Source organism: Rhipicephalus microplus, chromosome 2 (genome assembly GCF_043290135.1).
Source record: "Rhipicephalus microplus isolate Deutch F79 chromosome 2, USDA_Rmic, whole genome shotgun sequence".
NCBI lineage: Eukaryota > Metazoa > Arthropoda > Arachnida > Ixodida > Ixodidae > Rhipicephalus > Rhipicephalus microplus.
In genome coordinates, this window is record NC_134701.1 from 159,177,376 (window position 1) to 159,195,909 (window position 18,534).

Genomic DNA, 18,534 nt, shown 5'->3' on the forward strand with positions numbered 1-18,534 from the left:
TGAAGTGAACTGGGAAGTGCCACAACGGTGCCGCTCCCGCTCTCGTTTTACATTGCTGCAGACTCTAGCCACAGTCCGTGTGCACTGGACTGCGTGCTCCAGCAATACACATCTTGAACAAAGAAAAACAATTTCACTCGCCTTTTGCTTTTAAGTTTGAATGCACAGTATTTATTTACAGGTCGCAGTTTTACAGTGCAATGTGCAGGCTTCGCTGCATACTAAAAGTGACTCAGCATGACCGGCGCTGTAATGAGCTGATGATTGTACGATCCAAGACATAATGCAACTAGCCTCGTGGCCAGACTGGCACTTGCACAGTGTCCTGCATATACGGCTGCACCAACATTTCGATAACTTGGCGCGTAGTGTTACTGTTCGCAGCTTACTGTTCGCAGCCGTAGTAGCAGCTTAGATTCGACATATTATCATTAAAGATAGGAACTGTAGACTGGGCGCAGTCCTGGCGCATTTCTCTTTCTCTGCTCCCCCTTTTTATTTGTTATGTATGGCCACTGTAACTATAACTAAACCAATCTCTCACACATTGTGTCTCTGCACAAGTGCTGTCTTAACGTGTTAAATCACTGTATGCCTTATATCGTCAGCATTACATTAACCACTCTGAAAACCAACTATCTACGAGTGTCTAAATGCTGTCGAGTACAAACACGACCTTGTTAATTCAGGCTGAAATGCTGGAATCGCTACGAGTCAGTGCAAAATAACCGCTTTTAAGTGATGGCATCACAAATGTCACCTACGAAGCCACAACCTGTAACTGATTTAAATCGCACTAAATCGGACAGATTGATCGTGCGTGATGTGACATTTTGAACACGACTGGCACTGTGACAAAGCCAAGGCTCGACAAAACAGCGGGGATGGTAACCAGCGGGTCATGTCCTCCGGAACAGTATTATCTATTTAGCAACTGCAGTTACATTACTGATACCCCGTTACAACTCTGAAGCTGAAAGTGGAAATTTTCAGGTGGTGCAGCATAAAATGGGAATCTTGAGAATCTTTTTTCTTCTGTTACATCACAAATCTTCATAACCACTGCGAGGGTTTCAGGTCGATGGTGATTGTTGCCAAACGATATGAGGGTCGTGTAGCGCCTGGGCATCTTTGTGACCGGTAAATGCACAAGATCACATTTAACATGCTAGGCAAAAGAAATGCTCAAGTTTTACACACATTCAGTGACAAAAGTCTGTCAAAGGGACGATATGTCCAACAGAGCTTTTCTCATCAAATACATTGTTGAGTTGCCGAAATGACGCACTCGTTGCCTTGCATCCAAGGCCTCATATTGTACACTATGTGCAACCCTGCCATCGTTACAATGTGCAGTTAAACTCAAGAGTTAAGCCAAAAGCACTGAAAGGTTATTTAGCAGGCTTGACAGCATTACATAACGCTTCTAAAGCCACTGTCACACTTGCTAAATAGATGAAAATAAATAAAGAAGAAAATGGCAATAATCCTTTCAAATAACGTGGAACCAACATAGGTATTACGATAGCAAGGCAGACAAAAGTTGGATTCTTTTTTTTTCTTTTTTGGAGAGCCACCTCATGCCAAGTGAGGGTGACTCAGTGCAAAAGTGGCTGAATTGGTCATAAGAGTTCAAGAATCAAATGCCTTGCAGTACAGTCGCCATTAATTTGCTTGATTTACCAAAAAAGGAAAGGAAATGACAGGACAAGAACTGAAGGGTTTTGGGGATTCTGACCAGTGAGGCCATTTTTTATGGGAGCATTGTACTGCTGACACGTACTTTTTTTTTCATTTTTGCTGCTGCGGTTATGCCACAAACACGGCTAGCAACTATAGGCAAGTGCGTGTTTCTCAATATGTATGTGTGCAGTACAACTGGTACACTCATTCAGTCAAAGTTTAGCGAGAAGTCACATTCACGTACATCGCACATAAACGAAACAAAAAATAAGTAGGCTGCAAACAATACGGTAGACCAACAGCCAAGCAAGATGTACTCCTTGCAGCGCAAGCATATCTTGCGCATGTTAGCCTTTCACAACGCAGCAGGTGGCGAGGTGATCTCTTCAGTTTGTGTGCAGCCGGCCGCTTGCAAGTGGCCCGCCTATCTGGCTTGGACGTCAAGCTGGCGTCACAGGATGGGCGGCAGGAAGGTGCCGGAGTCCTGGAGAGGATCACCGGGGAACTTGTGACCGTTGCTGACGCTGCCACAGTGGCTACCAGAGCTACTTGGCAGAAGCGCTACACGTTAAAAAAGAAAGAAAGAAACGAGCATTCACAGAAGGACTTCCATGACGTAGCTTACATGGTCTTCTTGGGGCAAAGGGACACCTAAATATAAATTATTTTCTTGCTTATTAGTAAATTACAATTTCACTATGCTAAATACGGCACTCTTGCCACGAGAAGGCGTTTGGTGTGCAAGAAAATGCAGAAAAAAATATGCAGGTGGCGGCACTACCTTAAAATGCCCAAACCAAACTCCCTAGTGTCATGAACTTTGAGAGTATCTACCGTGGTTTTACATGGTTCCTGGTGTGTAAAAATGAGGCACATTGACTCTCAAGGGGCCGTAAAATTAATATAACATGTTTCAGGAATTTTCATTGAGCCAATGTCGGCAAAAACACAAAAACATGCTTTGCAATTGGTGACATCAGGCGTGAAGATTTCGACGTGAAATTTACAAGTTAAACTTTGACCTCAGTTTTTTTTTTTCTTTATTAGTACAGTAAGTCTGCCAAGTACAGTCGAAACCCGTTATATACAATACCCACTTATCATTTTCCCAGGTATAACATCTCTGGCATCTGATCCCAGCAAAGAATTCATTGACACTTTTGTATTACCATCCACTTCCTGCCCCATACATTGCCTGCCCATACATTGACTTAATAGAGAGGGGGATGCTGCAACAAAACTTCGTCCCCCTCTCTGAATAGGAACCCTGCGCAAGCTTACGGATGCTTCCATCTAAGCACAGCTTGAAAGGGAATATCTGTGGGCACTCACGTGACTCTTCGGATGAAGCGCTCGTGTCACTGCTAGATGTAGTGGCTTTCCTCTGCTCCGTAATTTTCTGTTCGGTCGGCCTGGCACACTTGTAGACCTTGTAGGAGTTTGATAAGCTACCTGCATTTATCATAAAAAAACAGGATAATTGAGAACATCTACGCCAAGTCGCTCAATTTTAGTGAGAATGTGAACCATGTGAACTTGTTAGAGTTATTAGAGACAGCTACAACTTGAAAAGTAGAGGCCCCACCTAGATGATTGAAACGTGGCAGCCGATTGCCTCCGCGAAAAAAAAAAAAAGATAGTCCTGCTCATGCGCTCCTCTATGTTCTCCAAAGGCTGTCCAGCTGTCGATGTCTGCTCAAAGTGCGCACCAACTAGTGGAGGCTTCTGTGCATCCACCTTTAAAGAGGAAATGCCGCTCACTTTTAAGCTGCATCCAATTATAAGTGTTCAGTTTGTGCATCGTGAGTGAATGGAAAGAAAAAAAATAGGGGAAAAATGTGAACTGCTGCTGCTCTGTGACTAGCTCTATTGATTGGATAAAATAGCTTTTTCTTAACCCTTTAATACTTGAATTATTCAACTGCCTAACAAAATAAAAATCGTTTCCATCTTGCAGCTTTAAATAGCAGTCTTTAAATGATTCTGCAGTTACATTATTTAAAGTGCAACATCAATGCATTCTTCTATGTGTGTGACACAAATTCTCTATCTGCCACAGAAGCGAGGACCTTGCAACAAAAAATGTACTTCAGAATCGCGTAACATGTCGCGCTCTTGGCCATCGGCTACAAAACGATTGGTTCTGGCATGAAATACCTTAGACGAGACAGCGCTATATTTTTCATGCCGAAAGCTACGTTCCCGGTGAGTACTTGCTTGTACACGTAAGTTCTGCATTCCTTTCCTGCCTTTATTTAATTCCGCTGCACAACCATAGTAGCCAGAAATATGTACCAAGAAGATGGTGAGCCAATTCTTTTCACACAATCACAACAGCTCAATGTATGGACACATGCAAATGCAAGTAGCGTGCATTTACAGTCTGCTATGTGGTACGTGTGTCTGCTATGTGGTACGTGTGCAGCTTTTTTTTTGTCATAAATATAAATCGGCTATCCTATTCTTCCTTTTCCTTTCATCTCATTTTTTTTAACTTCAGCAAGTGTTATGGCTACTTTCGTATAATGCGGGTGAGAACGTCAAGCTTGAAATGAATATTCTAGCCAAATTTTGTGGTGCCTGTTTTCGACTGCCATCTCGTTTCTTTTTTTTTTAGCAGAAAAAAATTTTTACAATATTTTCTTTTGCTCTGCTGCCGAGTGTTTAATTCATCGCATAGCCATTATTTTTCACACATCATTATTCAGCCATTATAACTGCAGCACAGTCATCAAGTTTATCATCATTACTGCCACTATTATATTTATTACAGCTCAGCTGCAATTAGCTTGGTTAGATCTCATTGCTTTGGTGGCTGTGACACTCAGTAATTTTTTTTGAACTATCTTACTGTGTTTTATCTGCTTTGTTATGTAAAAAAATTATTAAAAATACATGAGAAGCTTTTCAAAACAAAAGTTTTATGTGCCGAGACAGAAATTATGATAACTAGCTGTCTGCCACACATGCCGCCATTGCATGCCAGTATGACCTGGTACGACACATCACATATCTAAATGTTGTTTCTCAAGAAAAACAAAAAAAAAAACAGTTGATGAATTCCTGCGTATTGGGAAAGTGACAACAATATCACTTCTGTATATACTTTCCCCAATGCATTTATGTATTTTTGCAACAAATAAACATTTTTGATTGACCGATTGATTGAATATCACATGACTTGAGTGCAGCCATGTGTTCTCATTGCTTTACCACTTAGTACGTATGTGCAGCCAGCATTTAAGACAGGTTTTCTTCTCACAGCGAGGGTGTCAAATACGGCAGATTATATGTATGCTTGCTGTCAAGTGGCTAAATAAGAAAATGCAGCGAAGAAGAATCTCACAAGCACTTGCCTGTTTCCGTCTCCTTAACAGTGATGGCCTGCACTGTCTTGTAGATTTGCCTCGAGTCCTTTGGCATGGCAAGCCAGGAGTGCCTCAGTGCCTCATCGGGGGTAACTCGGGTGTCGGGGTTCCATCTTCGATCACAAAGTGAGAACTTTGGTTGTCACAGCTTCCGGTCTCACAGATATACGAGTCGACTGCTTCAGTGCACTTTTTCTTTGGTGCAGTTTTTCCATTTGCGAGGCATTTTAGTACTCTCTTAAGCTTATGCACATGCAAATTGTCGCATAGGGCATAACTATTGCTGACAGACTAACAAGCAAAGTTTTTAATATTCTGGTCATTTTCAAAGGTGTGCATAGTGAACACAGACGCAGTACAGAACGATAAAATACAGGCTATGTGATGTCAAGCACAACAATTGTGTTCAGCATTGCGTGTCCTGTATTTTCTCATTCTGAAAGTGTGCCTATGTTCACTCTGCACAGCTTTGAAAACGACTGAAATGTGGAAATCTTCACTGTTTATGGACTGTGTCTGCGCAAATTTGAAGATGAATGAACAACAACTAGCCCACCTTGCAGCTCATCACATTTCAGCTTAGGCTATATATATACATAGGCATTTGTCATCCTGAATGCTTGAAAGGGTAAAGTACCCCTCAAATATACAAGTATTTTAGAGGTGAATTGAATTTTTTACCACGTTTCTTTTTCTTTTTATGCTTTGACAAAGTAACAGATCAAGAAAAGAAAGGAGAGTTACTCACACGAGGCAAAGGGAAAGGAAGTCGATGAACTCCTCGTCATTGCAGCCTAAAACAGCAGCAAGCGTTTTCGAGTTTGGTCTTCGCTTCTTTCCTTTGCTGTTCTGAGTTAGACGAGGAACGTTCTTCGAGTCTGAAAGAATGGAAGAGAAAGAAAATAGGCCAAGCATGAACAAATGCCTTGAAGTTCTAAACCCCAATAAATGTGGTTTCGACAACCTTGAAAGCTACATGAATGGAGCTGTGCAGTTGGCATAACTTTTTCAGCTAGGCCCATAAGACAGTAAGTGAAGGATGGCATTGAGGCAAACTCGTTAATCGGATCACATTTATACATAAGTCACAAACAGCACATCTGCTTTGTGTACCAAATCGCCTCTTGCTTTTGAAAGCCCTAAAGACATGAAATGTTCATCATACGTGCTCAGGGACTGCCAAGTTCAAATTCACAGATATACCCGACAAAGTGGAGAGGAGGATGACTGTCGCCACAGCTCAATTCATATAGCATTGACACTTTATTCGAAGGTTGCAGGTTCGGTTCCTTTCGGCAGCAAGTTGTCTAGTTTTTGTTTCACTTTAATTTCTTCACATTTATATCACAATTACTATGAATAATATCCCCTATACTCTCCTAGCCTTTCCAGATTGGCTGTTGATTCTCATTACAGTTGTGTCTAACAAAAAAAAATCAGCTTATTCATGAAGTGAATGATGATGAGTGGGGCAAAGTGTCTGTCCGTGTGTGCATTTGTCTAGGCGTGCGGACGGATGGACGAATGGAAGCATAAAGAGAAGCATAGACACATGAATGGACGGAAGCACAAACAGATGAACGGATAAACGCTTCGCCCCACTCCTCATCATTCATTCCGTGAATACGCTCTAAAAACCACAAATGCCAACTAATTATATTATTTCCGAGGAAATGTACACAACATGCAGATTGAGCAAGTCATAAACTAGTGGTGGCTACATACATACATATACGTATACGGAGGAAGGAGGAGGAGCTCCTTAGGTCGAGGGAACGAACCTTGGCCTAAGGAGCTTGGCCCCTAAAAAAAAGTGAGCCCTCAAAATTCTTCACACCTTTCACTAGGTCTGCTTTAAAATACACATTCAGGCCACAAGATTAAAAAGTTGTGCTCCTCACCGAAGAAGAGCCTCCTACGTGTTGCCAGCTCGAGGACGCAAGGTGGCGGCAGGCCAAGCACCTCCATTATGCAGGCCAGCTGGTCAGCCTCGTGTTCGCCGGGAAACAAGGGGAGCCCTGTGTACAGCTCAGCAAGTATACAACCCAGGCTCCAGATGTCGATGGCGGTGCCGTACGGAAGGCCCAGGATCACCTGTGTCCGCATAACAATTAAAGGGATGCAGACAAATGTATGTTGTTATTGCTTTTTGAAAGTGGCGACCACCTCGGATGCCAGCTATAACCATCACAATTGATTGTGATTGTGCACATTCAAGAGAAATCACTTTCAACTTATCACTTTCAAGTCACTTATCCTGTAGTGTAGGAATGCAAACAGACATTATAGAACAAGTCCTGTACCAACTGAATAGCATATATAATGACGGAGTCCTTTCCCTACCTAAATGTAACTGGCTGGCACTGAACAAACTGTCAAGCTTTGCATGTGAACATAGCATTATGAGCAATACTTTATACAAACTTTACATTTCCTCTTACTTGTTCATGTTTATGTGCTGTTCTAGAAGACCACCAATAACCAACTAACTTGAATTACCACCCCTGTGAAGCTGTGAAAGAGGCATTAGGCTTAGCTGGTAGCTGATTCACTCTTTCTTAACTTGGTGACCCAGCAATGCATATGCTCTCAAAGGGCCAGTCACCAGTAAAGGGCCGGTCACTTTTTTTTACACTCCACAAAAAAGCTCCGCAATTAGTAGAGTAGATTGTGGCGATCACGTTTTCCAAATATTACAGCTCTACGCGCCGCGTATAGCCTCCATTTCAAAAAACAATTCCCACGCCCCTTTGCTACGCCTTGACCGATCCTGCTTTCACGTGCAGTAACACAAAGTCACCTGCGACTTGATGTAGCATGCAGCTCGTTGAATGGTCTAAAGCAGTCACGACGACGGGCTATGCCTTCCCCTCCCTTTGAGGAAGAAGGCTGGCGAGGCCGCCCGAAAATTTGAAACAAGCAACTGAAATCGAACTTCTCATGCCTGTATTTTCCTTAATAGCACGTATTCGCAAAATCCTTGCAGCACGCATGTTCGCAAAGAAAAAGTGCAAATATTTCTCATAACAATTTTTGGACCTCGAGGTTGTTTCCTGGCCCTTTAAACCTCATTATAAAAAAGGTACATCTGTCGCAAAAATGCTTAGTTATATCCAAAGATTCGTTACATACATATATCCGAAATACTGTCTCTGTGACAGAACTATTCTTCACTTCATGATAACCGATAATTTGTTATATCCGGGTTCGTTATATCGAGGTTTGAGTGTACAGGGAAAACGCCACTGGCACAGCCTGAGGGATAGGTTTAGGGGCAGCTCAACCTTTTTCTGCCACCGTAATTTTTACATGTATGTGTTGTACAAGTTGTACACACATACAAACAGTACATACAGATGAACACAAATAAAAGACCCCTTTCCCCACAAAAAACTTCTGCCTCCTCCTTCACAGTGTTGCTCTGGTGTACTTGCTTTTGTGCCACTCGTAGTTTTCATTCAGAACTTGTTCATCTTTTTCGCGTTACCCTGATCTCTGTTGACAAGTAATTGGGGCAGTGCTGATCGGAATTTTCTGTCACCGTATAATGATCCTGTCTACTATCTTTCTTTTCCTTTTACAATTAACACGAATCAGCGCTTTCTTATGCTGTTATCATTTGTACATGTTCACAGACTTAAGAGAGAAGAATGCGGAGCTTGCTGTCAAAGTGTGACACAAAGTGATAAAATTCTTTTGCAAATTTTACGCTGTGGTAAAGGATGGCCTTGTAAGTATGAGGGTGAACAAAAATACTTGCCTCTGGCGAGCGGTAGAACCGGGACTGGATGTATGTGTAGACCCTTTGGTGTACAAAGCAGGAGCTACCAAAGTCTATCACCTTGATGGCGCTGCTGCCCCTTTGTTTGAGAAGAATGTTTTCCTGTGTAAGCAATGTCAAAAGAACACCATCATTTCCCTGCGTGCAGCACACGCGAAAGCCTAGCTGCACTTACATCCCACATATTCAGGGAAGAGGTCAGAACTTCTTTGACAGGCAGCCCATTTAATATGCGAAGGTTGTGGGTTTGGGCAACACATGTGGCAAGTTGTTTTCATGCACTTTCAATTACATTTATATCATGTTACTTCACTTCAAATGAAAACTTTTTTCATATAGTTGTATCTATAGTGAAAGGGAGAGCCTTCTATCAATCTCCCTTATTTTGTTTAACAGTTACAAAGCATTGAGCCATATGTTTTCAAGAAGTGCATAGCACTGCACTAATAATGCTTCCATGGTGCTTTCATTCGGTCAGCGTTAAAGAGAATTCAGGGTGATACAGTAGTGAAGTCATTAAATCAGCCTAATACTCTTCGTGATTGGCTGACACAACCGATAGCTTTTGCAGCACTATATTATACAGTTGAAGGACCAAAGCCATGAGTGATTGACACTTTATGAAGGCTGTGCACTATGGTGCGAACGCTGCTCTATGTCAACTTACAGGCTTGAGATCACAGTGTATAATCTTTTCCCGGTGGAGGAGCCGTAGGCACTGCACGAGCGAATAGGCAAACCTCCTAATGAGATTCAGGCTGAAGCCCTGGTAGCTGTTGTTCTTGACGAGCTCGTAGAGGTTCATTCTGCACGACAAACGTTTCAAAGCATGAAATGCTACCATGTGGCACAGTGAATCGCTTAGCTTTTTTTGATTTGCAATTGAGTGAACATTTGAATGGCTATGTCGACTGTCAACATGAGTGGTGTTTTTTACATGCACACCTTTTGGTCACATATATATGAAATCACAAAGAGAACTTGCTGTGCATTCCTTAACTTGTGGTTCCTGTAGTAAGTGTGTGATTGCTTCTATAATATATAATATTTGCAGTATATTCTTGTTAAACAGTACGTAAAAGGACCAGGAACATATGTTCTATTTAATATGAGTTCCATATTAACTGAAAAATGATCAAGGTTGCTAAAGTCAAGTATGAAGCCAATCATATTGTAGGCAGTTGTTCCATTTGAGCAGTAATTCCATATAAGGCTTCCATTTACTGACAGTCCACGGAATATATAAGCACAATCCAGTAAACAAAATATGATGAACACAATTACATATGTAGGCTTCTGCTTTTCAACACAGCTCATGCACTTAATCATTCGCTGCACCTTTCTGTATCTAGTATGCATGCTGAATAATATTACCGGCAGTAAAAGTTCTTTTTGCTTCCAGAATCGCTAACTTATGAGCAGAACTAAACCCAAATAATCACGGATATCTGCTCGCTGCCCATTCTGAATACAAATGTCTGGCCGTATGGATATCCAACACGAATAGCCACTAGACGTACTGTTAAAATCCATATCCGGTGTGGCTGTTCTCTGGACGTCCAAAGTGAATTACCGACCAGACATTAAGTTTTGAATGTTGACTGCCAAGGATATGTGCATTTACTCATCAATTATTGTAAAGTTAGAATGTAGTGAAAACATATAGAGATCTGCAGAATCCCGGGTGACAATCTTGTAACATTTCGTTAAAAAGGCTACTATAAAATTTATTCAAATTTTGGCACACACATTTGATTCCAGGATGCCAAATAATTTTGCTTCCTGAAGCAAAACAATCCGGTTGATTCAATAATTATATCGTATGTCATAAGAAAGAATGCATTTAGTGTTATTATTATCGCATGTGAACTGACGAAAGTGCGGATCGAGCGCATCATAGCAGTCATCATGTAGGCAAACTTCCATGCACCAGCCTCGACACCTTTCAACAAGCAGTGCACCACAGTTGCTCAAATAATTTGAACATATACGTCATGCTAGCCATACCCCTCTGGATGTTTTGGGAGAAAACGCGTTCCATTGTCCCGAAATCTGCTTGACCAGTGGCGCACACTGAGGGAAGAAGCATGGGAAAGGAGGGTGTTCGTGTCGGGTCGCACGTATGTATGCTGAGCCGGTCTCCTAGGCTCCAAGCAGCAGAAGGCAGATTTTTTTTTTCAAGTGCGCCCGTATGGACATCAACAGCAATATGCGAAGTTATGAAGGATGACTCTTCTAGAAGAAACACCGAAAGGTGGCACGAGCCCACCACTTTTTTCGGCTGAGATTACTACAGCAAGAAGCAACCCCGCTCACTCGCACGGCACAGATAAGGCCATGTGTTAAATATATGTTTTTTACGTCTCATATCGGACATTTATCTATTCCTATAATGCGTTAACTATTGCCCATCATTGTATAAGCCCTGCTAATACGTGGCATGCTTCCAGTTCTTTATTTCCTCACTTATTCCTTGCTATCAACCGACTGACGAGCAGGTAGACAGTGTCTCTGCACCTTCTTTAGAAGCGTGTGCAATACCCAATAGTGTTTCTCCTATGCTTGTCCGTATGCACGTATTGCAGTTAATAGAATAATATTGCCATAGACACGCACGAGTTGGGTCTGCTGCTAATAATTTAGTCAACCCGCAAAGAATCAATTGCTGCCACCTAAGAAGCCATTGCACTTGAAGGCGGAAGGGTATTGAACACTGAAATCTTGTAAGGCTGCATACACACTTTCACAATTGCGGCTGCGGACTGTGAGTCATGTGTGTCTCAGCTTTGATGTATGTTGATAATAAAGGTTTGATTGTTCGTAAAAGCCTGCTTGTGGACTCCACTTTTTTTTTTTTTGAGAACTCACATGCAGAAGAAAAAGATGGGCCTTCGAGGCTGTGTGGGTACGTTGTTCACATGAAAGGTTTTTTTAATATGCACTAGCGATGTACACACGAACACTATATATATATATATATATATATATATATATATATATATATATATATATATATTGATGACTGGCCTGGCAAATCTAAGAGCTTCTCTGAATTGGACCGCAGTACTCATGCCACTCTAATCTTTGGCTGACATAGCCGGAGTATATGTACTTATGATTCTTTGTTCATCACCAAGTGTAAATGACCACTGAGCCTAGCAGCTATGTATATGCTATAAAATTTAGTTAGTATGTAATGGAATTCCTGCTTAGCATAAACAAGAAGTGTGCAAAGCTGTGTTATGATTGAGAAAGGTCACTCACCCCATGAGCTCAAACGTGATGCATAAGTGGTTCCTAAAGTAGAAATAGTCATACATGTGTATGACGTTGTGATACTGGTCCTTGTCTTTCTTCTTCAAGTGGTCTAATATCTTCACTTCGATCAGGGCCTGCTGGTGAAACCTGAAATAAAATTGCAATATTGCATTTACCACGGACAATACATCTACTTGGCTTGTAAAGAGAAATCATGACCAACAAAACATCTTACAAATGTATAAATGGTAGGGGTTCTACAAAAATCTTAAAACAAGCAACTAAAAAAAGAACAGAATTGTGATCCCGTAAAGCTAACGATGACCTATAATCCATAAACTGCAAATTATATAATTGACGTGTATAATTGACATGTCTAATTGATGTGATGTAATTGACGAGTATTGACACATAATGCATATATAATGGAATGCATACGGGAAGTATTTATGTTTTTGTGCTGCCTACATTTGCTCAACATCTAACATTCCACAGCTGATATGTTTACTTGCAACCCACAACCTATCTATAAATGTGTGTGATGATGATGATGATATGTGGAGTTTAACGTCCCAAAACCACCATATGATTATGAGAGATGCCGTAGTGGAGGGCTCCAGAAATTTCGACCACCTGGGGTTCTTTAACGTGCAACCAAATCTGAGTACACAGGCCTAAAACATTTCCATCTCCATCAGAAATGCAGCCGCCACAGCCGGGATTAGATCCCGTGACCTGCGGGTCAGCAGCCGAGTACCTTAGCCACTAGACCACTGCGACGGGGCTATAAATGTGTGTGTTCTATCTACAGCATGATGTCACATAATTTGTATACACGTGTATGCGACAATCCTCCAACGTGTCAACATCATCTTGTTCACTTGCATTTCATGATTATCTGATATACCCTCACACCTCAGTATAACAAACCCTTATATAACAAAATATTGGTTTTAATGAAGTAAATATAGTCCTGCAATAGATATAGTGTTAGGAATATAAATCTATTACAAATTTTTGGATATAACGAACTTATTTTCGTGTAATATGCAAGTTTGTTATAATGAGGTTTGTGGTATTTTCTTCCGATTCACACTCTTCTACAGGCCTGTGTGAGCTAAAAACAACATTTGATTGTTCGCAAAACACATTTTTGTGCTTCTGGTTCATCACAGTGTGTGAAGGTGTATATGAGATGAGAAAGAGTGTAAGAAAACAGCATACATGCTACGTATAAAAACACTCCAACTCCATGGCACAGCTCTGTTTTTCTCTCTATGCAGGAATAGTCAACCGTGCACACACAGTACATTATATCTGCACAGCAGTAAATGGAAGCAGGAAATTTTCGAAAAATTATTGTCAACTTGAACACATCATATTATATAGGTTGTGAGGTTGTCAGTTTTTAATAAGTCTTTACAGTTCCAATGAACATGTGAACAAGGCAATACGTTGTCGATGTAATATAGTAAAATGTTCCGCAAGAACATTAATCATATATGAAAAGATGTGCACTTCAAGGATTATGTTACACAAAGTGCAGAATGTTTGCATTTACTCCGAATCTATCTTGTTTTTATTAGGCAATTGTCGAGTCTTATAGGTCCCATATTCAAAGTGCTGAACTTTTACTATTATAATTATATGCTTTTAAAAATTTTTAGAGAGTGAACCTTTATATATAAGACATGGCATGTATGTGACAGGTATACACACGACCTCAACACCTTGCCTGCTTACCCAAGAGGTCTTTATACCTCCCTCCTTTAACGCGCACAAAATAGTCCCCCCCTTACAGTTTGACACTCATCCATCTGCATTCTCTTAATAAATAATAATAATAATCCATCAATCAAATAATCATTTATTTTACGTGCCTCGGAACAACCACGAGGTCTTAGTGCAGGTGCATGCAAAGAAATAGCTATAACAATTAACAATAAAATAGTCTTCAGAAAAAGAAATCAAATAAGAACAGTGAAAGTGCACAGACAAAAAGAAACCTGCAAGAAAAGGGAAGACAGCATGCTGTCAAAAAGAACACTGAGATCACTGAATTCATAAACCTTACATAACAACACGGTATTGACTAGAGTATGGAAATAACACAATGGATGTTTTGCGAGATGTACTCATGATTTCGGTTTTTGAGGTATTCAAAGACAGGTTATATTGTTGTCATACTATTCGGAGAAAGAATAACACAAATCTGACTGTAGCATGCGACAGTCGTTATCTGAATAAATTTTCTTAAATATCTTGATGTTACCAGCATACAAGGGAAAAGAAGAATAATGAATTGCAAAAGAAACATCATTAGCACAAATTTAAAAAATCACAAATATCCACGAGGCGAATGATGACGTGTGGGGCAAAGCGGACAGACGCACAAACAGACGAAAGCACGAACGGACTAGTGGACACTTCGCCCCGCTCAACATTCCTCACTCCGTGGATATGCTGTGACACAATTTTTATTGACATGCAATGCAACTGGCTACTACGAGGACTACAACGATACGGTATACGACCCACAGCGTAAGGAGCTTCGCCTCTAAAATAAAAGTGGGCCTAATTGCGACCCTTGAGGGACTACACTTGTTACTTTGAACAAGGAGGACGTTTGGCCATTTACGACAGCATGACATGATCTATTAAGGAGATAGTTGAGCAGGAAATTCACAACAGAAGAGTCAACATCAAAGTTTACCAGTTTAACCAAAAACAGTGCCTGACTACGTTAAAAGCCTTGCTCAAATCACAGTATACTATGTCAACCTGTCCTCCGAGTCTGAGAGAGAGGTGGGGCGATTTGCGTCATAAAACTAGTGAGATTTGTGGTAGTTGAGTGGCCAGGAATAAACATGCATTGATTAGAAATCAATGCATTATTCACGCTAGCATGCAATATGTATGTGAAAAGCCAGCTTGAAGATCTTCGATGTGGCACACAGTAGAAAAATCGGGCGATAATTAGAAACAGTAGTTGTGCAGCCTGACTTATGGGGGGACGTGCCTTTCGGAACGAACTTTCTTGTTTCTGGTTAGATCTTGATGAAAATTGGCACAGAGACTAAGAATGACCTCATAATGCTTCCATAAAAATTTCAAGATGATATCATGAAAACTTTCTGAGAAACAAAAAATTTCATTACTGGACCTCGTGGAGCGGCTGGAGAGTTTAAAAAATGACATAGAAAGTTGGTAAAAACTGTGTGCAGAGGTGAATGTATGCTCTAGGGGGCTGCGTTTTCAAAATAATTTTTTGCAACACTAAAATTTGTAGTTCATGTTTTCTCCACTGATACTTCAATGAGCACATTTGCACTACAAACAAGAAACCCTACCAAAAATTTTTGAAAGACTAAATTTTAAAAATAAGAACGCAGCCCCCGGAAGCACAGTTTAAGGAGCATTACAAAAAAAAAAAAACAGAATCAAAATCTGTCAAGTAGTTGCGAAGATATCTGCTCCACGAGCTGAGCAACATGCCAAAAAAACAGTATTGAGAAAACGAGGTTCAAAGTCTTGAGTCACGGTTTACATGCCTAACAGGCACCAGGGTTGTAGTCCTTAGTGTCCTTTGCAGTGCGGCGTCTCTTGGCCATCTGACCTTTAGCCTGATGAGCTTTCGCAGCCTTTTTTTTTTTTCCCGCATGGCATCTTTTTCGGCTGCTCTACGAAGTGCATGGCGTCCAGGTTGGAGACCAAGAGATGTGCAAAGTTGGGTGTAGGCATGGAGGTTCCCAGCATTATACCTACAGATTGCTTCACTGACAGCAGTTTCTGCGGCTATCAGTGAAGCTCTTCTTTGGGCAGAATTGACCAAATAATTGAGTGCAGACTTTCGGCAGCATTTTGAGTTTTTTTGCCCTGGCACCTGAACAGCCGCGGCGCGTTCGCGAGATGCCTCCGCTGACACGAAACGAGGCTCTAATCGGGCCCGAATCGTGCTACTGGTGGTGCTGGTAGACGGCCTCGCATCCTCGCGCGAAGTACTTGGCTCAGCATCCGCGATGTCTACATCCTCGCGCGAAGTGCTAGGCTAGGCATCCGCGATGTCTGCAGCCTGCGCGGAACGACGAACGGATGTTTCCTCAGACAGCACAAAGCACTGCTCCACAGGCATATGAACAGTTTCGTCGATGCTCCGTGCGTGCTTGTGCTCGGCTGCGAGTCCTCGTCGTGCCGCACGCCGTCGTCGCTGCTCGCAGAAGTTGCCGGACTGAATTTCTTTTTCACGATCGGCGGCTTCGGCTTACGAGCACCAAATCGCTGCGCAGTCTTGCGTTTCTTCTTGAACGATCGCCGGTCCATGATCGCATGCGGGAACTGATCACAAAACTGCAATGCGCCAAACTGGATAACAACGTTTTTCTCCTTTCACGAGCGCCGGTCTTATCGCAGCGCGATGCGATCTCGAAACCACGCCGCGACGAGTTGAAAACAAATGCAGTAAGCGGCCCGTCAGCGCTGTCAGCGCGTAGAGCAGGCGACCTTTGCGCCGATTGCTACAAGCGACCGCACGGGCAACCAATGCGGAGCCGCCGTACAGTCACGTGACACGCGTCGCCAATCGGAAACTGTTGTGATACCTTTACACTTTGGCTTGCTCTGGGCTTGCTCTTGCCTGGTTCAGCCGGCCGAGGCGGCAAATTTGAAACTGAAGAATCGCGCTATCCATAGAGACAAAGATGGCGGCGCTAGGTTACGTGGTTGCGGAGATATCGCGGTTCGAAAAACGCCGTTTTTTCGCAATTTCCGTGAAATTCATCGCCACCCTAGCTTCGTTAAAAATTTTTACGTCATTTCTACGCTGTTTTCAGGGACGAAACTTCGAAATTAGATAGAAAAGGGGTCACAGAATGTGAAAATGAGATTTTCAGAAAATCGATTTTTTGGCCAAATTTCGCGATGCCAAAGCCGCGTCCCCCCTTATATACTGCAAAAACACGCACAGTTTTCCAAATAATAGGAAATGTAGAAGCATGCAGTTATTAAATATTGAAGTCAGTGCTGGGGCAAACATATTACCATAAGCCTTTAGTATGGCGGAAGGGATGCAATTCGGGCCACACGATAAGGATGGTTTTAAGCGCCTAATGCATGAGCAGATGAGCCTTTCATCCAGCGACAGACCACTAGATGTGCTAACTACCTTTTGCTGTCATATATCTGGGTCCCAGGGTCTGAGGCCCTATAAATGGATGAAAAATTTGTAGCGAAACAATCGGCAACGGCACGCACCTTGACACCGTCCGAGTTCTGTAGCCTGAAGGACTCTCCTCAAGTCCTGAAGAACTTCAGGTGATAATAAGGAAATGATGATGATAAATAATAATAATAATAATAATAATAATAATAATAATAATAATAATAATAATAATAATAATAATAATAATAATAATAATAATAATAATAATAATAATAATAATAATAATAATAATAGTTATGATAATATTAATAATATAAATAACATTTTCTAGCCATTATTATTATTATTATTATTATTATTATTATTATTATTATTATTATTATTATTATTATTATTATTATTATTATTATTATTATTATTATTATTATTATTATTATTATTATTGAAAGACCTATAACTAAACTGCAATTTCTTATATTAGAACTTTTCAAAATATTTACGTAACTAACAACAATTTTTTTCGAAGTATGCAACTCATTTGAAAAGGGGTGCAGTAGTTAGTCTCAGTACAGTGCGCTGCAGCTGCAGTCTCGGCTAAAAATATATTCAAGTTGGCCGCGCGAAGTATTGCTTTAAATAAAGCCCATGAGATGACGCCACAGTGTCAGTATTGTTCAAGTAGACGAAGTTAATTCTAATTTTGACGTCATAGATGGAGGAGGGAATGACGTGATACTATAGTGTACTAGAATATGGGTACACATTTGCGGGTGCAGCATTTTGTCCGCTTTCAAGAGATCTGTACGCACTTCAGTTTCTTACGACCTTATTGATCTTAGCTCGTCACTACTGGTCACAGATATCGGTGTTTCAGATTGTAGGGCAGTGTACAACGACGTGTACCCTGCTCTCTTTATTGGGCGCATTCACGGGGCCCCAAGGTGCATTCGTGCCAATACATTTTCGGTTGGTTCTCTGCATGACGACGGTGACTCCTACACCTAGTCAGCTGAAGCGCCTTCGCCTCACGACGAGGCTTCGTAATAAATCCAGTCATGAGAGGGTTGCCACAGCTGATGGCGGCCGGTTTAAACGAACCAAACAAAAAAGATAAAAAACAGCAAATATGTATATACAACCCACGGGCGTAGCCAGGGGGAAGCACAGCAGGCCCGTGTCCCCCCACTCCCCGGGAATGTTTTTTCACCACGGCGTAGAGAGTGGAAAATAACCATTTTAAAAGTAATTGAAGTGCCCCCCCCCCCCACCCAAAACAAAAATATTTC

General features: G+C 41.4%; 1 protein-coding gene across 2 annotated transcripts in view; it reads right to left on the minus strand.

The window, feature by feature from the left end:
• Nucleotides 1-1,669: 1,669 nt before the first annotated feature.
• Nucleotides 1,670-18,534, minus strand: part of LOC119169696 (dual specificity tyrosine-phosphorylation-regulated kinase 4-like) — a 245,065-nt gene continuing 228,200 nt past the window's right edge. For both annotated transcript variants that reach the window (XM_075886964.1, XM_075886965.1), the window contains exons 6-13: nucleotides 12,097-12,237; nucleotides 9,500-9,638; nucleotides 8,812-8,934; nucleotides 6,953-7,145; nucleotides 5,800-5,929; nucleotides 5,040-5,164; nucleotides 3,016-3,135; nucleotides 1,670-2,244 (exon numbers count right to left, since the gene is read on the minus strand). In XM_075886964.1, coding sequence (XP_075743079.1) covers nucleotides 2,135-2,244; nucleotides 3,016-3,135; nucleotides 5,040-5,164; nucleotides 5,800-5,929; nucleotides 6,953-7,145; nucleotides 8,812-8,934; nucleotides 9,500-9,638; nucleotides 12,097-12,237 — 1,081 coding nt within the window. In that variant the 3' untranslated portion in view covers nucleotides 1,670-2,134. The remainder of the gene's footprint in view (nucleotides 2,245-3,015; nucleotides 3,136-5,039; nucleotides 5,165-5,799; nucleotides 5,930-6,952; nucleotides 7,146-8,811; nucleotides 8,935-9,499; nucleotides 9,639-12,096; nucleotides 12,238-18,534) is intronic.